We start from the raw sequence: 27,314 nt of genomic DNA on the forward strand, positions 1-27,314 counted from the left end.
TGAGAAAGGATGATGATAGCAGATCCAACTCAGGGGTAACACCTTGCTGCCCCCCTTGGCATGTTTGGTGAATGAATGAGGAAGCCTTTGCTAAACTGAATGGGGAGAATTGCAGTAAAGCAGAAGGGTGAATGGATGCATGCAGGAAAGCGAGCAAATCGTAACAAGGGCAGAATGTGTGCATAGGTAAGGAAGGGAAGTTTGGCATTTTCCCAGTTAGTGGCAAAGAGTACTATATGACTCCAATGGGGTGAGGTGGACGGCATGGTCCAAGTGCAGTTATAACACCCATTGTGTTAACTAGCAGAAACGGACATTCATGGATGCCTTCAAACTCAGGAAGTACTTCAGTACCCCTGCATAATCTGTAGGATTAAGAACAGAGTTGAGCTTGCCTTGAACATTTCCAACCTAATGAAATGTAAATGAAAAATAACCAACAACAAAAACAAAACAAAGTCATGAGCCAGAGGAACAGCAAAGGTCCACCCAGCTCTAACCCTCCTCAGCCTGTGAAGACTCTCCCACCTGCTTGGCTCACGCAGCACTAACACTCAGTGTTTTGGTTACTTTTCTGTTGCTATGACCAAGCTAGGCAGTGGTGGTGCACACCTTAATCCCAGCACTCGGGAAGCAGAGGCAGGCAAATTTCTGAGTTCAAGGCCAGCCTGGTCTACAGAGTGAGTTCCAGGACAGCCAGGGCTACACAGAGAAACCCTGTCTCAAAAAACAAAACAAAACAAAACAAAACAAAACAAAACAAAACAAAAACAAAAACAAAAAAAGGGGGAGGGGTCTTATAAAAGACAGCATTTAATTGTGCTTACAGTTTCAGAGCATTAGAGTCCATGATAGTAGATAGCTGGCATCTCACGTCCCAAACAGCAAGCAGGAGACAGAGAGGGCACACCAGGAATGGCATGAATCTTAAAACTACCGCCAGTGACATAACTCTTCAACAAGGCCACATCTCCTAATCCTTTTCAAGCAGTTCCACCAATTGATGACAACGTATTCAAACATATGAGTCTACAAGGATTAAACCATGACATGCAGTTTTATTAACTATAATATAATATATATATATATATATATATATATACAAATGAAAGTTATAAAATTTGTAGTATCTGCTTCATAGAAAGGATGAGTTCGTTGGACTTTTTAATATGCTTCTGGAGTTACCCATCAGTGGCTTACATTTCTGTGTGTATTATTTGATCATTTAGTGATATGTGTTTGTCTTTCTTTTCATAACCTTCTTCAACTGTACATTCACATTGAAGTTATTAGCAGAAATATTAAGGCATTAGGTTTCCCAAATTAGGTCCACTAAGCAACTGTACTTTTAAAAGTGGTTGTCATGTATGTTACTAGTTAGAACTCACTGACTGAACTGTCAGCTTCTAGAAAGAAGTTACTGTGACTTTTTGCACATAATTATCTCCAGGAGCTAGCATAACATATTCCATAGCCCGGGCACTCATGGTTATGGATCAGATGAGCCCCTTCACTTTACTTACCATGCCAGCTGCTCTCTTAGCCTGCATCTTTTGACCCCTAACCATTTGTCCTATAGATTTGGTGGGAAGCAGCAAACCTCATTTCTCTTGCCTAGCTCAGCCTACTATGATCAGATAGGAGCCTATTGCAGTAACCTTGATACACAGTAATAAGAACCTGGACTGAGTGGAAATAAATAAAGTGCATAGTCACAGTGCAGAGCACTTTATAAGTCATTAGCTTATCTAGTCACTCACAACGATTCTATTAAATTGGATTCTCCTTACCTTACCCATGAAAAAACAGAGGTTCAGAAAGGTTAATAACATGGCGAAGGGCACAGAACGTAGAAGCTGTAGTGCATGCATTAGAAGCTAACTCTGACTGACTCTTAAGTCCAAATAAGAAGCAATGGAATTTAAAAAGTAATGGGAAGCCTAGACATGCTTCAGGTGGCTTAGAGGAACTACACTGTTCTACAGTCTCCAGAAGACCAACAGCAGGCCTAGCTTAGATCTGTCCTAACAGTCAGCTGACCCAGGGCAGGTCCTCGAATGTCCATGCCTAGGTGTTTCATCTACCAAATCCATCGACCATACAGAATTGTTGTGTTAATAATGAATGTGGCTGGAGAGATAATTTGGTGAGCAGAAATGTTTGATGTCCTAGAATAAAGACTTTCATGAAGACCTAAAACCCAAGTAAAAAGTCAGACATGACCACACATACATCTGTAACCCCAGTACTGGGAAGACAGGAGCACAGACAGGAAGACCTCTAGGTCTTGCTAATGGCCTAGGCCCAGGTTCAATAAGAAACCTTGTCTCTAAGGAATTTGGTAGAAAGTGATAGTGCACACATGGGCATGCACCCTCACAAGCAAAACTAATCATACATCACACTAAATACTACACACACACACACACCATACTCATACATACATACATACATACATACATAATACATACATATACCACATGTATACATACAAGCATATCATACTCATACATGCATACTGCAGTCATACATACCACAGACATAAACTACACTAACACATAAATGCATACACAGACCACACACAGACATGCATTCACATGCATACAAAACATACACATATATATGTGTGTATAATACATACACACAAGCATACACACCATATATATACATATATATATACCACAGACACATCACACACATATATCATACATATACACACATTCACACTCACACTTGTATATACATATACTATATTCACACACATACATACATACACATATCATACCACACTCACACACATACCTACATGCACACACAAGAAAAAAAAGGTTTAGCATGTGTGTAAAGAACTTAGAACAGTGCCTATACTGTGATAACTACTGTGTTAGCACATTTGCTTATTGCTACATTCATTAGTAGCCTTGTTGATATTTGCTGATGTCACAGGAAAGATATTTTTATGCTTTCTGTTGTATCTCTGGTGTTTATACTGCAAATATATCATTCCATCATTAAATCAGTTACTTTATTTATTCAGCAGTTACTGAGGCCCTAGTACCAAAGCTAGGCAAGGACATCATATGATAAGAAAACTACAGGCCAACCTTGTTAAAAAAAACAGATACAAGATTTCTCAACAAAGTACTAGCAAATCATATTCAGCAGCACATTAAAAGGATCATTCCCCATGATCGAGTGGGATTTACTCCTGGGATGCAAAGCCTTATCAGTCAGCATCCACAAATCAACAAATGTGATACATCACATTAACAGAGTCGGGGACAAAAGCCATGTGACCATCTCATTAGATGCAAAGAAAATGTTTGACAAAATTCAGGTCCTTTCTTTTTGAAAATACAACAACAGTGCTGCGGAGGGAATACATCCTAACGCAGTTAAAGCCACATACAGTCAATCCACAGTTAACACTATACACAGTGGTGAAAATTAAAATCCTTCCCTCAAAGATCTGGGCAGGAGGAGAAGTTGGGCAAATAAGCAAATGAAAGAATAGGAATAAGTAAAATTGTTGCATTTTACTAATGACATGGTCAGTAACACTGACAGACAATGGAACCCGAAGAGCCTGCCAATACAAACTACTAGGCCCACTAAGAGAATCCAGTAAGACTGCAGAGAACAGAAGTCAGTCACGCTTCCGTATGCTCAGAATGAACATAATGAAAGTAAGGGGGAGGACAGTCCTTTTTCAAAGACTACAAAGAACACTTAGGAATAAATGTAACCAAGGAGATGAAAAACCTACGAACTCAACAGAACAAATGTGATACTGTGAATGGGAGAAGAAGGCACAAGTGACTGGTGTAATAACCCATGTTGGCAGAAAGGATTCATTTTGTGAAAACGACAAGATGGCCATACTACTCAAGGGAACGTACAGACTCAGTGCAGTGCCTTTCAAAATCCAAGTGTTGGTGTGTGTTCGCACATATGCGTGCCCGTTGTATTGTTTGCTATATGTAAATTAGTGTGTTAATTCATGCAGCAATACTCATAAATGTGGAATATGATGTCCTTGTCTTCATCTGTATTCTCCATCTATTGCCCAGAGACAGGGTCTCTCATTGAACCTGAAGCTCACCATTTTGGCTTGCCTGGCTAGCCAGCAAGTTCCTGGAATCTACCTATTTCAGTCCCCCTATCTTGGGCTTAGAGGTATATACAGCCGTATGTGAATACTACTATGTATTTTTGTATGTGTGTGTGTGTATATATATATGTCCCAGACCTTACTATATATTTTTGTAGAAATATTTTTTAAACCTCAAATTCATGTGGAATCACAAAAGTAAAACCAAAAATAACCAAGACAGTCATGAGCTAAAAGAACAAAACTGGAAACATTGCTCTACCTGATTTCAATCTAAGCTACAAAGTGCTAGTAATTAAAACACCACAGTTCTGACATAAAAACAGACTCATTGACCAGAAGAATAGAATTGAGAGCCCAGAAATGCACTCATGCATACACAGTTCATTGAGTTTTGACAGAAGTGCCAAGAATTCATATTGGGAGGATACATCTACCTTCAGCAGTGGTGTAGGGGAAAGTGTACATAGCAGAGAAGGCTCGGTATCTCACACCATATACAAGAGTGACGTGTAGGTGGTTAAATCCTTCACGTGAGACACAGAACTACAAAGAGTACGTGCTACAATTCCATGGTGTAGCTATACCAAAGAAGTTTTTTAGATTATATTTTAGATTTTCCTACTCCAAAATAGGAGAAATGAAAGCAAAAAAAAAAAAATAGACAAATGGGAATACATTTACAGAAAGCTCTGCACACTGAAATAAAGGAATGAGGAGCCAACCTACACTTGGGAGAAAATATTTCCAAGTCATACATTTTATTACTAGTTGGTAGAAAACCGTGTAGGAAACTTAACTCCATATTTTATTTTGTTAAAAAACAAAAATAACTAAATAACAGATCATATTAACAGTAGGTAAAGAGTGTGAGGGTATAATTTGAGTGTATATTTAGCTTGTTAAAGACCCTAGACTCAAATCCTATACCACTTACAACAAAACAAAATAAAAACTACTAAGAGGGCTGAATCAAAATTTTTCAAAAGATGTATAAATAGCCAACAGATCTTGTTAGAATCACTAATTATTTAATAAGTGAAAATTTAAAAATATTGGAACATCACACAGTGATTATTAAGGCTGTTTGCAAAAAGACAGAATTTAGCTGCTAGTTTGTGTATAGAAAGAAGAGGTCATCTATATCCTGTTGCTGAAAGTATAACTTGTGTTGTCTTGTGGAAAAATCAAAATGGGGCTAATCAAAAACTACAAATAAAACTGTATCTAGCAATCCCACTTCTGTGTGTTTACTTCCTAGTTAAAGTTAGTATGTCAAAAAGATGTCTGCAGTCCCTTGTTCACTAAAACACTGTTTACATAGCCAAGCCATGGAATCAATCCAAGTGTCCACCAATAGATGAGTAGAAAAGAAAGTGTGCTGCATATCCATAAGGGGTTTCTATTTAGCGTTTTCAACAGAAATTTGCCATTTATGACAACATAGATGGAATAGACAAATACTATACTTAAGTACAGTAAGCCAGACGCAGAGACATTTCCTCGCGTCTACGAGAAGAGAGTGGAATGGTGGTTGCCAGGTGGTTGTTGGAGATGTTAGAGTAATAATGGTAAAGGGTACAAAGCTTCCATTAGATGAAACATACGGCTTCCCCTACCCTTGTTGCAGTGTATTGCACTTTGTGGGGAATCTAGTAAATATAAAGACTAAGCCTCAAATGTTCTCCTCAGAAAAATGATGTGCCCTTGATGGGGGATATGTTAGTTTGTTTCATGCTATATTCATGAATCATAGTATCACTTAGTACTCTATGAGTGTTTACAATTATAGTTTGTCAATCGAGAATATAAAAATTGTATATGCAGGGGTTTACTGAGGGCTAAACTTCAAGAAATTAATCTGTTAGGCAATCAAGGCTTTTTATTCTAAAGCAGGAGACAGATAATGATCATGTAACAAAGTAGGAAAGTGGATTTTGTTAATAGAAGGATCTGATTTTGAAAAAGACCTTAGTGGGGATGTGATGCTTGGACTCCATTGAGAAGGATGGGAGGGAGATGTGGAAAGAACATGCCAGGCAGAGACAGAGCCAGTATAGAGAAACAGAGTGGGGAGCAGGGGTTCTGAGCTTCTTTGGCTATGACCTGGACCAAGACCCTTGGGGTGGGGATACAAAGGCACAGAGTCAATGACACAGAGTCAGGCAAGCAGCAAAACAGACTCATTTATTACAGAAACTGGGCAAACCTTTATACCCTGCTTCTAGCATCTCACTGGTATCTCAAGTAGCCAGATGTGGTGCTGTCTCTTTCTCATTGGCTCGCTGCATCACCTGTTCCAGCATCAGTGGTCTCTAGCCATCCTGGCAGAATCTCGGTTGGCTGGGGAGGAAATATCAGTGGTACATGTGCCAGCATTGCAACTGGGCCTGCTTGGCTCAGTTCCTCCTACAGGCTTCTCTGGCTGCACAGTACAATGCTGTGAGTACTCTAGAGCCTATTCTGGGCCCAGCTTCTGACTGAGCCTAATAGATATCCTTAAAAGTTTTCCAGGTATTTTAATGTATAACCAGGATTGATAAAGGATCTTAAACCAGAGGTTTGGATTTTACCGAAGTGCAATAAGAAGACATGGAAAGTCTAAAAAGGGCTACCTAGTCTGTTTTTCTATAAACATATTAAGGATATTCAAACATAAAATGTACTTAAATTTGTTTACCAAAGGAAAAATCTGAACATTGACAGTTGAGGCACATTTCACATTAATTTTTGCCCTGCTGCCTATGATACAATGTAATTCTTTTTCTTAAAATGTCAGTTATGAACAGTATCATGCAAACTTGCCTATTTGAAGATTGTTATTAAATTATCTCCAAGAGTTACTACCTCTGCAGACACTCAGATCTGTTTCCATGGCCTGTATGCAATGCTGTCTCTTGGGAAGAAGTGTACACCCTGTGCGGGCTAGTTTTATGTCAACTTGACATAAGCTAGAGTTATCAGAGATGAGGGAGCATCAATTGAGAAAATGCTTCCACATAAGATAACCTGTAGGCATTTTCTTAATCCGTGAGTGATGGGGGAGGGTCCAGACAATTGTGGGTGGGGCCATCCTTTAGACAGTGACCCTGGGTTCTATAAGAAAGCAGGCTTTTCATGGCTTCTGCATCATCTCCCGTCTCAGGTTCCTGCCCTCACGCCTTTGGATAATTGACTATTCTATGAAACTGTAAGTGAAATAAACCCTTTTCTCTCCAAGTTGCTTTTGGCCATGGTGTTCCATCACAGCAATAGTAACCTTAACTGAGACACACTCTCCTATAAAGGCCCACATGGATTTCTGTCTTTTCCAAAGAATTGTGGTCCATATTATTACTATTATTATTATTATCTTCCTCCTTTTCATCTTTCTCTTGTCCATCTACTTTTCTTCAGTTTCCTCCCTTGCTTTCACTTACGTGTATTTATTCTTTGATATGAGATATGTAATGTACACTCAACCTCCAACTTCTCCCATCCCTATCTGCTCCCCAACACTCACTCCCCAAAAGCCCTTGCTCACATCCATGTCTGTTGGTTATGTTTGGTGGCCCACTGAGTTTAACCAGGCTTGTGTTACCATACATTTGGAGCTATCCACTGGAGCATGGTGGGCTCAGCAGTGTGTGTTCACCTGCTGATAGTGACTTCTGCTCTCCCAGAACCTATCAAACGCCAGTATTTTAGAGCTGTTTTTGCTTGGCTGTCTTCTGCCTCCCTCACTATCATTATTACTTGTTTGTTGGGTATTGCACTCTAGTTTGGTGTGATGCACACTCAATCATTCCTAGCCTATAAACTGGATTCACGGCGGCTCTCTCTGATCCAGCTTTGTCCTTGGTTCATTGTCTAACTTGGCTTCCAGCTTTTGAAGTATCTGAGAGATTGAGTCTGGGAAAGTAAGCACCCTGCCCTAGCTGTCACAGAACAGTTGAATCCAATTAGCCCCACCTGCCCCTGGTTGTTTACCTAAGGAAAGCCTCAGCACCCAGCTGTGTCTAGGGACTGTACACACTTGCACTTCCCAACTGTTCCAGTGAGGAAGCCAGTTGACATCAGCAGATGTTTTCTGAATGAAATCCACTCAGCCATGTCTTGAGGGTAGACTCTTCTCGTGGCAACCCATCACCTGTTTTAAGAGGCGCGCCTATTTTCCTCTTCCCTCCGGGAAGGGTACAAATAGTTAAACAGATGGCTCAGTCTGTTGCCCATTGAGCTGTGAATTAATTGGTAGATTATGTTTCTGGCTGGAATGATTAACCCCATACTCTTACAAAATTAATATTGGGGATGTTGGGGTCCTTTTTTGAAGGTATTTAGATATGCCCTGGAATTGTATAACCTACTTGATCTGTTTCATTACAAAATGGAAAATTAAAGACTGCCTTTGAATGAAAATTTTCCTTTAGGGTAATTATATCCTACAGGAAGTCAGTATTTCAGGTTAGTGTATTAAGAATCGATTTTTGTCTTTATCTTTATTTCACTATAAATTAATATACTATCTATTGAGAGCAGTGTATATTAACAGTTTGATTAACTACCAGTTCTATTTCTTAATAAAATAAAATCAGGTAATAATATTATATTGAACTTTTTAAGCATAGTAGTGTTTTTAAGGGGCCTAAGTAAATAGTCTGGGTACCTTTAACACAGTGAACACCTTAGATAAGGTTTCTTTTGTTCCATGAAGTAAAATAGAATATTGTAGTCATACCCCTCCAAAATGTATAATACTATCTCACAAGTCTGGATTCAATCACTTTTCTGAACCCTGGGACAGGCTAGCTTTGACTCAGAATTTAAGAAGTGGAAAAATGAGTTTGGTTTGAGCTTTCTTTTTTCTTTTCTTTTTTTCTCTTCTTTTTTTTTTTTTTTTTTCTCTTTACCTTTCTAACTATGCAAAGCATCATTGACCTGTAACGGGGCTCTAACCCCTTCAGCCGAGGTTCCTTCTGTGTATGACATTGACATTTACTTTATATAATTTGCCCACATTACAAAATATTGTTCTTTAATTTTTTAGAAACCATTTAAAAGCGGCTAAGTTTAGATGGCTTCTAGGACATAAAAAGTCAAACTGATGAGCAGGTGGGATCCACAGGCCATACTCTGCCGACCTCATTGTAGAGAATGAAATGCTAACTACCTGCTAGGCAAGCCTTCTAAGCAAAGGTTGTCCCTTTGTAACTTTTCACTGTGTGCTGTCATAGTCAACAAACTGCTCACATGGAAAGCAAGATCTTGAGGAAACTTTCCACACAAAAGACCACCTAGGAGGAGAGGCGCGCAGGGCCAGGCTTGTCAACAATTGATCCTTGCTTCACTTGTTAACTGTATGAGGACTTTTCCTCAGTTGAGTTTTTAGAGGGAAAAAAGAGTGTTTGTTATTCAGGAATTGTGATCTGTAACGAATTTAGAGAGGCATAGAGTAATTCTGTGGTTCGGCCAAATACAAACTGGTCTGAGTTGGTAAGTCCGGGAAAGGATGCCCACTGAAGTGACCTCTGATTAGTGGGTAATATAGATTAGTGCGAGAAGGCTTATGTTTAGTTCCTGTTCAGTTTCTACATACCTTCCAGATACGAGGTGTCACACGAAGTACTAAGAACAAAACTGATAAGAAGTTTAACTGTGCTCAGAGCACCTATCCAGTTCGTGCTCCTCATTTGTTTAAAAGAAGAAAGAAAATGAGGGAGGGAGGGAGGGAGGGAGGGAGGGAAAGAAAGAAACAAAGAAAGAAAAGAAACAAAGAAAAGAAAAAAGGGGGAAGAAAGAAAGACAGAAAGAGACAGACAAAGGGAGGGAGATATGAAGGGAGGGAGGAAGGAAGGAAGGAAAAAGGAAGGAAGGAAGGAAGGAAAGAAAGAAAAAGAAAGAAAGAAAAGAAAGAAAGGAAGGAAGGAAGAGAGGGGGAAAGGGAGAGAGAGAGAAAGAAAGACAAAGAGAGGGAGATACAAAGGGAGGGAGATATGGAAGGAGATATAGAGGGAGAGAGGGAGGAAGGGAGGGTAGGTAAAACAAAACAAAACAGCAGTGAGAAGAGATCTTTATTCCCTGGCATACAGTTTAGATCAACTGAGAAATTTACATATTACATACTTCATGCTACTTCTTGACCCAGGTTCTGATTTGTGTAGTCTTAAGTGTGGCCTGTGCATCTAGCTTTTTATTTGTTTTGTTTTGTTTAAGAGATCACCTAAATGATTCTAGTGTCTAGTAAAGGCTGAAAATCTCTATCATAGGAAGAGTTGGGCATACACACACAAACACACACCATAAATAGCAAGGAAGGAACTAAAGTAACCTTTGATGAGTAAAAACATACAGGGAGGATGTGGAAGCAAGAAAAGAGGAAAAACAATATATTCCACTGAGCGGAAAGAAAGAAACAAAAAGGGAGTAAAGAACATGACTGCTTCTAGGTATAGTGGAGGAGAAAGTTTATTATAGATACGTGGGAGAGCATAGCCAGATGCAGCCATGGGGACATCTGGAGAGTCCAGAGTAGACATGACCAGACTGAGCTGTGCCTTGTGAGCAGAGACCGGGGAGAGAAGGTAAGAGCAGGGAATCAGGGTGAAGCAGCCAGGAGGCCCAAAGATACAAAGAGAGCCAGTAAACGAAGGGACTGGATTATATAGGGAAGGAAGGACAGCACAGAATGCTGGGCTAGAGAAGGTTAGGGTAGAGGTGGGCGTGCCAGCCGGGAGGACCCTGTAACAAGGACTGAGGGATGCAGGGAGAACTTGGGAACCAGTGTCTGCCTTGGTGTATTAAATGTGTACCTCAGCCATGTATTAGGTTTGAAGCCTAATATCCACTTTAAAATGTTAGAACTGTCCTTCTGGATAAAATATGCAGCTAACGTCCATAGGAAAATGACCTGGAATCATGACCAAATAGGGACAAAAGAGCCAGTGCTGAACAGGTAGGTGTTCACATAGTGCTCTCTGGTTCTGTTCTGTAAACACAGGAGCCATTAAAGAGTTCTGAGGGAAGGATTCTTTCCTCAGTGTATCTTAGTTTACAGAGATGACTTTTCTGGCATTATAAGCCCAACTGATGGTCTCAGAACTCCAGGCAAGAAGCCCAGGTACCAAGTCACTGCCAAGTCCACACGAGAAATGATTAGCTTAAATGCCAATTAATGGCAGTGAATCTGGAAAGGAAATGACTATTCAGAAGATCTTAAAGAGACAGAATTGACAGGATGTGGTCACTGTTGGTGATTAAGAAGGCTATATTCACAATTGAATTATAGGATGGCTAGAATCAGGGATGCCAGGTGGCTAAGGGGAAAGAGAGAAAGGGAAATGACTGAATTCCTTTTGATTCATTTTACTTTGAAATGCTGGTGAAAGTGTCCACTAAGAGCTCTCTAGTTATCCTTTCAAACATTAAAACAAGAGTGAGAACTGATGCTCCCCTAGAGATGTGAGTGGAGAAGTCATCAGTCAGGAGACCAGATTACCCAAGTGTGAAATGCACAGGCCAATGGGCCTCAGCTTGTAAGGTGTGGGCACAGGAGAAGAGCCGTCCAAGTGGGCTCCCAAGTGGGTTTGGGCGACAAGAGTAGAACCAGGAGGACATGATGTAAAAAGAAAAAGAGTAGATATAGGGAGCCATTTTCCTGCTCCTAACATATATAAAATGGGAGAGAGTTTTCTTTAGCTTTAAAAGTATTTCTAATTGGTAATCAAACTCAAAAAGAAGATAATTCTCCATATTCCCTGAATGAAGAAGTAATTAGCCAGGCATGATGGCACACGCCTTTAATCCCAGCACTTGAGAGGCAGAGGCAGGCAGATTTCTGAGTTCGAGGCCAGCCTGGTCTACAGAGTGAGTTCCAGGACAGCCAGGACTACACAGAGAAACCCTGTCTTAAAAAACAAAAACAAAAACAAGAAGTAATTAAAACCACAAAAACAAGTAAAGACTGACGCTGAAGGGACCCGGAAGTTGTCAGAACACAGGGAGAGGCAAAAAAAGGAAGCGATGACACCAGCATCTGCAACAAAAGGTGGAGATGTCTTCTGTACATAAGTTATACAAGGGATGGTTCCATTCATGAGTGCAACCAGGAAACTCGGACTCTCGGGGCCGTCATTTGCTGGAATGTTTTTAAAGAACACAGTAGAGCTTTAGAAGATAGTAATTCTGGGTCAGGGAAGAAAATTGTGTATGCATTATTTAGAAAACTAACAGAAACTAGGCAAATGTACTGTGGAAAGATGTAAAATACAAAAAGAAAAGGCAGGAATAATGTAGGATTCTCAGGAGACTGAGTGGAGGGATAACTAGAAACAAATAGAGATGAATTTGAATAATATTCAAATATTATATATTATACATTTGGATATACCTGCTGAAGAGATCATTTTTAAGTGTGTAGTATGTGCTCTATGTGCTCTGTCAATGAAGATCTACAAGATAAATGTTTTAAGTGGCCACTAAGGTAAGTCGGGAGACGGAGCTGAACAGAGACACATTTTCAGATTGTCAGAGAATATTGAGGGCTTGTCTACGATGGAATGTTATAAGTCCGAGGTGGTATCATTACTATAAGATTTGCAAGTATAAGATTATAAAAGTCAGACTGTAGAAGAATGCAAGGAAAAAAGAAGCAGCACGCGTAAGGGTCACGCATGACAGTCGTGTGAAAGAACAGGGAGGAAGACCCTGCTGCCCTCAGTTTATATCTCAGAACAGTTTCTCTCAGGCAATACTTGCTTAAAGCAAGCTAGAAAAATTCTTTCACCCATAGTTCTCCTATTCTAGCTTTTTAAAAAAGAACCAGGGCAATATTGTTGCAATATGAAACCATGGTACCTGTGTTCAGGCTACAATGAGTGAAGATTTGTAGGCTTCATCTTTTCTTGTCTACGCATAGTGAACTATCTGTTGAGTCAAGGCACTTTTCTTATAGGTACCATTTATATTTATTTGAAAATGTATGGTGTAATTCTTAGCACATGAATATATCCTTGTCTGTGATATGAGAAGCCTCCAGAGACTGGAGACTTGGTCATCAGAAGAAGGGCCAGTTCATTAACAGTCCATAAGTAAATGTCACTTCTGTCAGGAAATACTGCTGATGAGAATTTTTAGACCCTTAAAATCAGCTATGGTGGCAGAAATGTTGAGTAGAAAAATGGGCTTTTTAATTAAGTTGAAATTGAACATTTAAGGTGACTTTTCAGGTACATCCTGGCAAGGGCAGCATTACTAGTGAACCCTTGGGCCCTATTAAAGGACTAGAAGCCTGCCAACTCCAGGTCCCTAGCCAAAGCCCAGAGGAGTTTGCTGTAATCAAAGGTTTTCCCTGCCTGACATTTGGGACACAAGCTTTCTTTATGATCGTGGTTAGCTTTGAATAGAGGAATGTCCATCATACAAAAGCAATCTTCAAATAGAACTAATGGTAGCACAAACTAAAGAGGTCAGAGGACAGTCTATAGTAACATTTATGGCACCTTTTAGCTACCACTCTTGTGTCATTCAAATAGTATTTTAAAAATATTATTGTTCTACTTTTTGCTATTTGAACATTTCTTGAAAAGTTCAATCCAAACTTCTACACATTTGTGTTCACTATAAGCTATTAACAGTTATAAGATGGACAATCAATATTATAAGCTTATGGTATAATGATAATATTGTGATAACCTAATCAGCTTATGTGTTCAACAAGTTGGAACTGAGAATAAAATCAGAGGTAGCGTTTCAGCCATGTGACCTATGAATACACATTGCTACTCTGATGAAGGTCGTGCACTGTGTTACGAGAGATGGGCATAATATCTTTTTATGCAGCAAAAGATGAAGCCACTCACTGTATGAGATGCTAACATGTCCATTTCTTTGTGGTCGTTTTCAGGGGCATTGTCCAGTCAGAAGAGAAACTTGTCATCAGTGCTTCTTGGGCAAAGGATGATGATATCAGCAGACTCTTGAAATCGCTGCCAAACTGGACTAACATGGCTCAGCCCAAACAGCTAAGGCCTAAGAGGGAGGAGGAAGAAGACTTCATAAGGTAAATGACTACTTTCTAATCTTTGTTAGACAGAGGGAGGAAAACCCCATATATTCAACAAAGCCTTTTCCAAATGAAATGTTGAATCTAAAGATCAAAGGACAATACTTGTACTTGAAAAGTCCAACACACGCACGCCCACCTCCTTTCCCATCCAAGTGTGCCTAGGGCTCAAAGGTAACCAAGAAAGGCTTGTGAATCCAATCTGAAGCATTGACAAGTTGGGGTAGGATGACTCAGATTATACCAGTACAATACAATCATTTGTTCATTCATTCATTCATTCATTCAGCAAAGCTGTACTGACTCCGCTCTTGACAAACCTATAGTAAGATAAAGGCCTGCTCAGAGTATGTCTGTGTCACAGCACTCCAAGCATGGTCTATAACTTCCACGTTCATTCACACAGACTCTATTGTCCCACTGTTTCCTGCTTGTTTTGAAAAAAGTAAGGTCTCTCCATTAACTTTATCACTCAGCATTTGGCTTTGTACAGCATATTTATTTAAGCCATGGAATCTGATGAAGGTGCCCTTTTTACATTTGGCTTGTAACAGTAAACTATTTTCACTTGTGTTACTTTAGACCAATAAAAAAATCTATTTTATCACATTAAAATTAGGTTCATTCTTACTATCTTTTGTTTATTCAAGTGAAGAAATAGATGGTACAATAAAATAAGAGCACTTTAAAAAAGCAAAGACCAAGAGCTGGGTTAGTGAAACATGAATGAAATCCAGCACTCAGAAGATAGAGGAAGAGGTCAGGAATTCTTTACCTTTTAGTGCATAGTGAGTTCCATGCTTGTCTAACCGGATGACCCAGAGTCAAAAAGGAAAAAGAGAGAGGAGGAAAAAGGGGAAAGAAAGAAAGAAAGAAAGAAAGAAAGAAAGAAAGAAAGAAAGAAAGAAAGAAAGAAAGAAAGAAAGAAAGAAAGAAAGAGAGAGAAAGGAGAGGGAGAGGAGAGGAGAGGAGAGAAGAGAAGAGAAGAGAAGAGAAGAGAAGAGAAGAGAAGAGAAGAGAAGAGAAGAGAAGAGAAGAGAAGAGAAGAGAAGAGAAAAAGGAAGGAAGGCCAAAAATAAGAATAAATAGTTTTTAAGAAAATGGCCATTGTCTTCACTTTCAACTTAAGATCAAACAATAGGCTCATCTCTGACAGAATGTAGATTGAAACTCTAGCTAATGTGGTGCTTAGAATGAGAATGTGCCCCAGGTACTCAAGTATTTGAATATGTGGTCCCCAGTTGGTGGCCTTGTTTGGGGGAGGTTTAGAAGGAAGGTGCAGCTGGGAGCAGGCTTTAAGAGCTCACAGCCCTGCCCCACTTTCACTTCCCTGCTTCATATGGTATCCTACTGCCCTTCCCTCTAGATTCTCCCTCTAGCACAAAAATAAACTGTTCCTTCTACGGATAGCTTTTGGTCATGGTATTTTTTTAATCACAGAAAGTAACTCATACAAATATTAAGTATTCACTATTCATAAAGTTGACTGTGTTCACATCCTACATGACTTATTTTCTCTGAAAGTAGATAAATTTTTCTTGATCTTAGCTCTTACATAGTTATAATTAAAAAGTTGTAGGACACTAAGTGTTGGGTGAGGTATTTGTACATGTCTATTTGGCTTATGTTAGGACTTAAATTTCTGGGTAATAGTGTGTGCAAATTTCAGTTGTTCACTTTATCAGTTTTCTAAAGTATTCCTAAGGAGCTGTAAACGATGGCCCAACCGTTAAGAACAGAATCTTGATCTTGCAGAGCACCTAAGCTTTGTTCCTAGTACCCACTGCCTGTAACTCCAGTTCCAGAGGGTTTGACATCTTCTTCTGGCTTCTGCAGGCAGCTACATCCACATATAGCCACACACAGAATACACACATACACATAACTTAAAATATCTTTAAAAAATATAAAAAGAAAGTAAGCCTGAAGTTCCTGTTGGCCTGTGTGACATTGAAGGCTGAATATCTTCCATCTGTCAATCAGCTGTTCCTGTATGTAAATTGATGGCACTTAGTATGCATTTCCCTCAGATGATGCTGAGCAATTTCTTGTGCATTTTAATATATTTATTGGTCTTTATGCTTTTTTTCAAATCTGTTGCTAAATTTTAATTGTGTGTGTGTGTGTGTGTGTGTGTGTGTGTGTGTGTGTCTCAGGGTGGGTTTCCTAGTGATCTGTAGGAGTGTACCAGACTGTCACTCCTTTGTCATAGATAAACAGTTCTTCTCCCACTTGACAGGTTGCCCGTTTACTCATTCAGTGCTGTCTCTCATGGAAGAGATTGTCTATAATAATAAGTACAGTTTATTGTTTATTTTATGGATAGGGCATTTGTGTAAGAACATGTGCTTACACAAAAGTCACAGAGGAATGTTCCTTGGAAACTTTGATGCAGTGGTTCTTCGGCATCTTTAAAAATATTAATTTTTAATTTTATTCTCCTATAACCTAAGCCTTCCTCAACTGAAATTATGTTCTCATGACTTTAGCAATGCATAATATCCTCATATCTCCCACCACAAGAGAGAGTGAATGATTGAAGGATTGATTAGAGCTTAAGTAGATATACTCAACTGACCTTAATACAGAAAGCAAGCCCCAAGGAGTTCTTTCACAGAATTACTGTCAAATCATCATTTTATCACAGTCTCAAGTGGCCTGAGTAAGCACATTCCTCCTTACTACGCATATCACTTAGCTGTGTTATCAGCCTCAGTAGTTGAATTACAAGCAATTTCTAGACGATAACTTCTTCTGCACCTATATTTTAGGTTACTTCAAATGAGCAACTGTCTTCCGATTGTTTCTCAGCTTATTTTTACATAAGAACTTCATTGTAATATGTGCTTGCAAGAAGATTGTTAATCAGCTGGACTCCTTCTACCTGCTGAAGCTCAGTGTAAAAGGAAACTGTTCTATTCCAGAAGAGAGAATGCTGCTCCAGGAAAGGAGCCCCCCCCCCCACCCCACACACACACACACACACCCTCTCTGGCACTACCTTGGATTTAGAACAGCTAGAATTACGGATCTAGCTTTCTTTACTCTTGTTTTGATCATTCAATCAGACTAGTCCTCATATTAAACTTGAAGGAAAATCAAATTATACAAATGTTTCCTCACTTTTGCCCTAGTGAAGTATATACACCCATATAATTAGATCAAATATCAAATTCTCTAGTATACTCCAAAGATCTACCATTAAAAGGAGCCCATTCTGCATCATAGTTTAGTTTTCCATAAATTTGGTCATAGTGTCTGCTTTGTTTTATTGGATTTTATGCCTGAAAGACTTGTCCATGGTTTTGCATGTGAGCAGTTTGACAAGCAAATTGTATTAACCCCATTATGAGAGAAATCACTTTCAGGTGTGTTTTACTTAGATGTAACTAGTTCTTTATTTTATTATTATTCTTTTTTTTTTTTTTTTTTTTGGGTTTGTTTTTGTCTTTTGAGACAGGGTTTCTCTGTGTAGCCCTGGCTGTCCTGGAATTCACTCTGTAACTAGTTCTTTCCTTTTAACCCGTCCCATTCTTTTTCTAGATTAGATGTTGAAACCATGTAAGTAGAAGAGAGACCTTTCACTGATACTCCAGCAAACCAGAGTTGACAGAGGGCCGGATTTAGCACATTGAGTACCATATAGCACTGTATGAGCCAAAAAGACTGCAAAGTTACTCTCCTCCTATAATTAGTTTTTAAAGCTCAGAAGACTATTTGGTGAACAGATGAATATAGAATCCAGTGTCCTTTGCATTGAGTAAAAGCTATGCTCTCTTCATTATTAAATGAGGCCTTTTTCTCTTCTTGTGTTTTAACTGAAAAAAAAAAAAAAAAAGATGTATTATTTCCCAGTTCAGCATTGAATAGATGGAGGAAAAAAAAACTAGGTCAAGCTAGGGCTTTAATAGAACCCTTTTGTTCCCAAAGAGCTAAAAGCAGGCTCTCAAGCCCATTGTCTTTGCGCCTGTCATGGTGTGTGTGTGTGTGTGTGTGTGTGTGTGTGTGTGTGTATACATCCTTTGAGATAATAGCTATCTATCCACTGATTAAGAGTCTGCTTTTGGGTGGGTGTAATTAACAGGAGGAGGAGAGTGTTGAAGGAAGTAAAAGAGATGGTCTAGGAGTTGGGGAGATCAGCAGTGAGCAGAAGCAGATCCCAAGACCTGCTGCTCCTTTCGTTTATGCCCTTGTGTTTTACAGAACAAGAGTCATTCCCTCTAGAGCCAGCTGTGAACGCTTTAGGGTGGCAGACCAGGCTCTGAGTCCTCAAGGGATAAAGGTCAAACAGATTAGTCTTGAATTATAGCAGGCTGATAATAGATTATATACAGTCCTTCTCTAGACCAATAATATAATGAAAACGGTAAGGATTGCCAGTGCCTGGCAGTGTATGACAACATCATGAGTCTCCAAGTGTTATCATCCCACTCAACCAATGAGGACACTGAGAAAGAGCCTTCTTCCTAACACAGCCATTAAGTGACAGAGCTGGGTAGACTAGATAGATAGACTGTCTCCCAGAGCCACCACACTGTGCTCATCCAGGCTAAAATTGGTTCAAGAATGTACATTTTGGGACTTTTTATTTATTCTCTCATTTTCATCGATTATCATAATCTCAACTAATAGAGCTTTTTTTTGCAAATATCACAGATATGTATCATGATGCCATTTGACTCTATTTTTTTATTATTGTGTCTTATTTAATATATTACATTTTATGGGTTCTCTTTACTTCAATAGCAAGTTTTTAAACAGTATGTACCCAGATATGTCTGGAAGGAATGGTGTGTTAAATCCAGTACTTTTTTTTAAGCTGTGTCTTATATTTTCCTCTTAATAATTTGTTCAAAGCAATGAAAATAGAAATGACCATTGTTGGTAAGAGAAGGAAGATGCAAAGAAGATAAAATGTAAAAAAAAAAACCAATTAATTGCTTACACTTGAGGTAGAGGATAGTGTAGTTCTGAGTAGGAAAGACAGCCTTAAGGAGAGCCATCGCTTTTGTCCTTTTAGTGACTTAGTTGTCTCGATGCTAACCTTCCACGTCTTCTGCGGGATCAGATGACTGGGTCATTCACTGTCAGATTTTATTTCTTTAATTGTGCTATGAATTTTGGAGGCACGGTGATTAAATAGCAGGAAAATATTATTTCAGTGCTCAGTGGTTGACTATAATGATTTCTAAGTTTTTATTCAGATTGAGGTCTGTACTATTGTTTAATTTAAAGAGACAGAACAAAAACAGAGAGTTGGTTAGCACTTTTTGTCTTCCTTCTGTGGAATCCTCAAACCACACAGTACAGCCTTAATAACTGTTAATGAATGAAAAGTCAGCTCATCTTCAAATAGGTAGCACACAATATAAGCTGGGGAATGCCACCAACTGGGAAAGTGCTTTTCCTCTGGAAGTTCACAGGCCTGGGTTCGAGGCCTCAGCCCTGGCTGCCATTAACTAGTCTGCTTTGTTCCCTTTTGTTTTGGTTTTTCTTCAGTTCTTTCTTAGCCCTAATGGGTTTCTTCACAAGGCTCAGGGTAGACAATGACAAAAGAAGCAAAGCTAGAAGTATATTCATATAGAGAGACAATAGGAATCAAGTAGAGCATTAACAAGCTTCCAAGAAGTTGCATACTGTAAGCAACAGCTTTTGAAAGGTCTCCTGAACTGCAGCTGCTGTGGAGACCTCTAATAAATCTGAAGGAGCAAAGCTGTGATACAGTGGGGAAGGACTTCAGCTAGTCTAACAAACGTTCTGCAGAATGCAGACACTTATCTCCCTATCTCTAGATGCTTAATATGACTTTTAAAATGCAATTAGGAAAGAAAAGATGAATCAGACTCATGAATATATTAAGTAAGTGCAAGAGTAGAAAATGCTTTGCTAATTTTTTTTTAATCCCTCAATTAAACAAGATGAAGGTCATGGATAGATAGGGACACAGTCAAATAAGTCAGGGTGAGACTCGGATTTAAGTCTCAAAATTAAACAAAAGAGACAGGCCATTAGCCAGAAATTCAGCTACAAACATCAGTGTTTGATGAATTCAGAGCTTTTTTTCTTATATCAAAACTCCTGTTAGCAAAAAAACTGGCAATAAGTAAAAAAATAAAATAAAATTTCCCATATAGGTTCTAAAATGCTAGCTTTTCTAGACTATTGTTGAGAATCATAATCTCATTAATCTCATTTTTAAAGCACTAATTATTTTATATAGTGTATGTTTATCTAATTTCAGGTGAAGATCTTTAATAGTTTCCATTTAGGTGTGAATTTAACACTATTTCTTTTTCTCTCATTTGAAGTCTTATAACAGATTTAAAAAGCTGCCCTTCTGAGATAGTCTGTCTTGGTCATGGTTGGGGGGAGGATGCCTGCACTGGAGGCTGAGCAGGGGAGCCAGGCGAGGACTGAGCAGGGAGCCTGCAGCAAGCTGAATTTCCCTGCCAGGTGATAAAGGACCGCTAGCCTGTTTGCCCCTACTTGTCTTTCACTACTAGTCCCTAGGCTGTCAGCCTGCCATATTCTTCCACCCTCCTTGTTGGTCATTCCCAGCTTTTCCCCTTGGCATGGCCTCTAATTGTCCCAGGAATAAGCAGACACTCAGGGCGTGACAGAGGTGAGCAGATATTACCAGTGTGAGCAGTGTGCAGATTCTTTCTAGTGTGGCGAGTGGTGTTGTCAAAGGAACAATGATGTAAATCCACAAAAAACAAAACTCAAAGACAGGAGGGAGGGAGGAAGATGTAACTGGGACCCAACCAGGCCAACTTTTCTAATGTTAAGGTCAATACACCATTAGCAGTTGGAACAGGTTGTTTAGTAACAAATATAATCACCGAAGAACTGAAAAATTAATGTTGAAACCATTGTATGTGAGTTTTTCTGGAACACAGAATTGAAGCTGAGGAGGAGTGAGACAAGTGTACAGTATGATAGTAACTATAACTTTACGTTAAAATTTTCACCTGCTTAAATATTTTCCCCATACACCCTTAATCCCTGCTACTATTTACTGCCTGTTTACTGATTCTCCACAAATACCCTCTCTCTGACATTTGCATCCTCATCTTCCTTCATCTTCACTTTCCTCCAAGTTTTATGGTAGCACTGTGGTCTCTGTGGTCTCACTCAGCCACAGTCTTTCTCCACCTCTCTCATCCTTTCTCTCCCTCTACTATGAATGCTGCTCAGAGTACTGGACCCTTAGTGATCCTTGCTTCAATCAATGACAACCAGAGGGGAAAAATCACAACTGTCAATACAGTGTAACCCTCAGAGGAGGGTATGCCCTGCTGCATCAGTATCTGTGTGTAAGCCTGTACTCATTTCTTCTAGTTGAAAGCCATGGCACATTATGCTCAACTCATAATAAGTGATTATTGATTATTTTAATTCTGTTCTGACAAAGTTCTGAAGCTTACAGCATGTTGTTGTTTGGAGACTGATATTATCAGTATGAGTGAGTGAGATACAATATCTCCTGGCAGAAAACCCATGTGACATGTGACTCTGTAACTAAAGAAGCAAGACGGAGTCCACTGCTTGTGTGTCGTGGTTCCCATCCAGGAGGGAAACACCGAGACCAGGCTCAATTGGAGTGCTTGGCTTAGAAAAGAATGTTTAAAATCATTCTTGTTCCGAGATGACAGACCTCATGAATGCACTAGTATTAATTACATGTGTGTTGTAAGTTGAGCCAGTGCATTAAAGTAATATACTGTTCACAGTTAGATGTTTGCTTACTGGGACATGAGTCCATCTTCATGAAAGTTATAAGTCTACCAAAGGATGGAACCATGTATCCTGACACTTGGTACCAAAACCAAATATAGACAACATGGAGTTAGGCCTGAGCTGAGCCTGTGGTCCTGTTCTACTCTTCCCTGTCCTCCAATCCTTCCATTCATGAGTCAGCCAACATATGTACTGACAACATGTAGCCTGGGTGTTTGGGGCTTTTCCCCAGTGGTTATGGGTATATGTATTTATTCATTTAAACTAGCACACCAGAGAGGAGCAGGGGGCATGAGGGAGGACAGTTAAAGGGCCTGGGGTATAGCTCAGTTGATAGCATGCACAGAACAACTGAGCTTGGTGGTGCACACTTGTGATTTCATCACTCACGAGGTAGAGGCAGGAAAGTTGGCTACAGAGTAAGTTTGAGGTTAACAAGAGACACATGAACCTCTGTCTTAAAAGAAGAAGAAAAAATAAATGCACACACTTAAAAGTGCTAGGTATCAGATACTCAAATGAAGGCAACAGGGTGCTGATGTGCAGTATGGAGCTATTCTTGATAATACTCTACTGTGCTGTGGGAACTTTTGCTACAAGCATAGATTATAGAGCTCTTAATTATCTCTCAATTATGAGATAATAAATGTGCTTAATCTCTTCAATATATAAAAAAGTTTTTTTCAAAAATTTACAAAAGACCATAGAAAGTCTAATTCAGTATTGTTTATGTTTTCCATGTGTAGTTTATAATAGAGTGCACCTTACAGAAGAAAGTAACCTCATGTATCGTGGCTGTTTTGTCAAATGTTGAGCACAACTTACTACTCTTTGGTACTGCTTAGGGCTCTAGCTTCAATGTGTTTACATGCACAGCACATTTTATTTGTAAAGATTCACCACTTTATTTTATGCATCAGAGGATCTTCTTTATAAAGATACCTCATTTTAAAAAATTGGTTGGTTCTTTGATGGTTCCTATATTCCATTGAAATCACCAGTTCAACACTTTTACAAAAACCAGAGCCTACCTGGAGTAGGTTTCAGTCCTTATTGTGATCATTGCTTTTGCATTGTTGGCTGAGTGACACACATGAAACTGGCTACACAGACCCAGATTTCTGTCTTCATCCATTGCTCGCTCTGAAGAGTAGGAAGTGGAGGGATCGTCCAGGATGCAGTACTGAGAGCTGCTGACATAGCCATCTCTACCGCACTTGGACATTTTTCAATGGGAAATTTGGCCAGGTGGCCCACTTTTGTAGTCCCAGCACTTGGATGTAGAGGGCTGCCATGGGTTTAAGGTCAGCATTATCTGCATAGCCTATTCCTGGCCAGCCAGGGTTACATAGTAAGACCCTGTGACAAAAAGAAAAATTGAAAAGTAACCAGAAAATTTAAAAGTAACTCTTTATTGTATATATTGTTAGTAATATAGGCCAAAGAACAAAAGCTGCACTGCTGGGGACCCAAAATAGCAGCTTAAAATAAAACTAATTACAGAGAACTTTTACAGAATTCCTTGCATAGAAATTCTACAAGGCTGAGTCAAATAGGAATAAGGTATTTTTTAACCTAATGTATCTTCTATAATAATACACTTGAACTTATCAAAAAGTTACCTACCTTGACCTGTGATTAAGATCTCAGCCTCTAATTAGAAACCAACTCTTTGAACTTAGTATTTTGCTGCCAACTCATTCCATAAAAGATGCTGGTGTCCTCAGGATAGTGAGACCACATGGTGGCCAGGCTGCCTTTACCCCAGAGCTTAGTAACCTGGGCCTTTTTTCCTCTGGAAAAATCTCAGCTGTGTACAGTAGTTTCTCTGTACTCATCTAATAAGAACACAACACATAAACCATCCTAGCATGTTTGTACAAGGGCGAAAAGAAAACCTGAGGGAAGAAAATATGCATGCGTGTCATTATGGATTGAACCTGTCAAAGCATTTCCCACAATTACCATGACAGCATCATGGGGGTGGGGAGTTGTTTTATCTCTTGGTCTAAAAGGAGAAGGGTAGAAACTGTGTATGAGAATCCTGTTTATGCTAGTAATAATTGAGATTTTTAACTTAGGACATTCACTTCTCATCATATATACTGATTGTACCTAGTATAAAACCTTCATTTCCAAAAGTTCGACACTCTGGTTAGAAATGTAGATCTCTGCAAGGAATTCTTCCAGGGAGTGTGAGACTGCTGCACCCAGGAGCTCTTTAGGGCGAGGTGGAAGAAACACTTTGGAAAGCCACAGCAATTGCCTTCTGTGTCTGCCTCTTAAGTCCCCCCTTGGTCTTCAGCTTTGTTCTTGTTGTTGTTGCTCTTTGACAACTAAACCAAAGATCAATGGAAAAACCTTCTAGAAACACGTCTCTCTCCCAGAGCACAGCCGGGAAAGGTCCTTCTCTGAGGACCATGGAGTTAGACTTGGTGTAGCACATAATCCAGAGTCATCTCCTCCTCTTCAGCCTTCTTACTCTCGTCTGTAAACGTCTTTGTCCTGCTTTGCTTTCTTGGCTTGGTTTTGTTTGCTTGTTTGTTGGCTAACACCATGACCAAAGGCAATTTGGATGAAAGACTCGGTTTTATCTTATACCATGAGATTAAGTCCATCACTGAGGAAAGTCAGGGCAGGAACTAAAGCGGAAGCCATGGATGAACTTCACTGCTTGCTAGTGAAATCAGCCAGGCTTGCTCAGCAGGCTTTCTTACACCTCCCAGGACCACCTGCCCAGAAGTGCACTATCCGCAGTGGGCTGGACCCCCCACAGCAATCATTCATCAAGGAATTCTCCCTACAGACTTATAGTCTCTTAGGATCATTTTTTCAATGCATATCCCTTCTTTCCACTCTTTTTTATGTTATGCTTACAAAAACAAAAAACAAAAACTAAAACCTTCCATTGGAAGTAGCATAGTCCTAATCTCTGGGGTTAGGACAGGATCATGTTTGAATGGTCGTTATTCATTCATACATATAGTCTATATCAGTGGTTCTCCACCTTTCTAATACAGAGGCCCTTTAATACCCTTCTTCATGGAAGTGACTGTCAACCAAAAAACTATTTTTGTTGTTTCGTCATAATTGTAATTTTGCTACTGTTATAAATCATAATCTAAATATCTGAGTTTTCTGATGCTCTTAGGCAACCCCTGTGAATTGGCGTCATATAACCCCCATAGAGACCACAACCCACAGTTTGAGAACCATTGGTCTGTAGTTATACTTCCCTACTCACCCTCCAAAAACTGTCACCTCTATTATTGTAAATCTATGATCCAGTCAAGAATCACCCATTTAGTTTCCATTAACCTGCCACAATGTTACCAGCTCCTGTTTACTTTCAGTGGATTCCTTGGGTGAGGGTCCAGGCCGGAGGGCCTAGTTTTCTAACAGTTGCTTTGCTGAACAACTCATTTAAGCTTCCCACTGTGTTGCCGCGCCTGAAGCCCAGCTGTGCTGTGTGACAGCGTTTGGTTAAGGTGATGACTAGCAGGTCTCACCTTTGGAAAGTAGCTCTTATTTCCAGCGGTTATTAATCATATGAATTATATGAGACCCTAAGGCTCTAGGTTTTCCTCTTTCCTAACAAACATTCACCAATAGTTTCGACAGCCATCAATAACTTCTGTGTGAAACATCACCAAGATTCTTCTGTGAAGAACATGTTCTCTTCTGCCCTTCCTTTCTTTTCCCATCCTCTTTCTTTCTCACTCACACACTGCACTGTAGGCATGCATTCTTTTCAGTTCATTATGTTATTACCAGGACTGTCTTCTCATTTATGTTTTTACTGAAATATGTACAGTGAAATACATCTAATCTTAGTGTTCACTTTGATGAGCTTTGACAAATTCTCTCTCTCTCTCTCTCTCTCTCTCTCTCTCTCTCACACACACACACACACACACATACACACAACCTATACTCCAACGAGTATGTAAACTCATTCATTACTCCAAGAAAGGTTCTTTGCCCCTTTCCACACTGGAAGCATCCACAGTTCTGATACTTTCACCATAGATTAGTTTTGCCTAATTAGATTCATTTCTAGAATTTCATATTAATAGACTCATAGTGAGCACTCTCTTATTTGTCTTCTGTTTCACTCCTCTTACTAGCTTCTTCCATGTCGTTGTTTGTCAGAACACAGTCCAGTTATGGAGTTATATGAGGAGAGTTCTGAAAGCTTATGAGAACACTCCCAGTAAACAAGACAGCTTTGACCTCAGTTTCTTAAAAACATGGAATTGTTCTTGGAAAGTGTTTCCATGCTCCTCCCAGGTAGAGCAGATAGGAGTTTACTTCAGATTACTCATTAATGCTTGCTTGCTTGCTGTTGTTACTCAGTTGTGCCTGCTATGGGGGAAACATGTTCTTGCCATGTGTGGTTTGTCCTTGGGACTGTATACTGCTTTAACTCATGAGAACTTGACTCATGTGACTTTTCTTATCCCTCAGAGTATAATTGTCTGAGGCTATGAATAAAATTGGCGACTGCATGTCACTTTAGTCTGCCTCATTTATCATTCTGCTTCATTCTCTCAGGTTTCTCTGCCTCTAGAGTAGTAACAGTCTTTCTCATTAGTACTTTATATTTATGGTTGACTTGTATTCTGTTGTATTAGTAGACTAGAGGGTTTTTTCCCACAGACTTCTATTAGCAAGTATTTGATTGTATCCAGTCTTAGTCCCTTAAAATTTCTGTTAATGATGCTATGTTGCTCATTAATTCTTATAAAAATCTTTTTCTCTTCATGTGCCTTTATTCTTTTGGATAATCACATGGGAGAAGAGTGGCTGGATCATGGGATCAGTACATATTTAATATTATATGAAATTGCCCAGAGCCCTCATTACTTCACTTTCTTGTCAACATCTTGCCTGTTTTTATTTGCTGTAAGAGTTTGCATAAAACTAGTATTATTTTTTTTAATGCTTGATAAGATTCTATAATGAAGCCATCTGTTCTTTTTCCCTTTTGAGAACCTTTAGTTGTTATTTTGGTCTCTTCACTATGCATGCATATGTGTATATTTATAGATCCTATTATTTCTGAATCCCTTTCGTAAATTAAACATCTCAAGGAATTTATTCATTTCTTTGATCTAAGATACTGTAGTCAAAGTCTTTGGACAGGTTTAAATATTCCCATGTATCCCTCTAATGTCTGTAGGATCTGTAGTAATATCCCCCCATTTAATTTCTGATATTAGTAGTATGTGCCCCCTGACTTTTTTACTCATCAGTTTATTTAGGGCGAAAGCTGTCCATCTCTTCCTAGAATGGCAGAGATACTTGGCATTTTTGGCTTTGTAAGCCATGTAGTTTCATTCTCATCTGCTTTACTCTGCTGTAGTATGGATACAACCATAGTGCACAACACACAGATAAGGAGAGTAGCTGTGTTCCAGTAAT

The 27,314-nt window shown here is 39.3% G+C and overlaps 1 protein-coding gene across 2 annotated transcripts in view; it reads left to right on the forward strand.

The window, feature by feature from the left end:
* The window catches only part of Exoc4 (exocyst complex component 4), a 724,890-nt gene that overhangs the window by 575,894 nt on the left and 121,682 nt on the right, over nucleotides 1-27,314 (forward strand). For both annotated transcript variants that reach the window (XM_011241262.1, NM_009148.4), the window contains exon 13: nucleotides 13,992-14,147. In XM_011241262.1, the coding sequence (XP_011239564.1) occupies nucleotides 13,992-14,147 (156 nt within the window). The remainder of the gene's footprint in view (nucleotides 1-13,991; nucleotides 14,148-27,314) is intronic.

Source organism: Mus musculus, chromosome 6, assembly GCF_000001635.26.
Source record: "Mus musculus strain C57BL/6J chromosome 6, GRCm38.p6 C57BL/6J".
In the NCBI taxonomy this organism is placed as follows: Eukaryota; Metazoa; Chordata; class Mammalia; order Rodentia; family Muridae; genus Mus; species Mus musculus.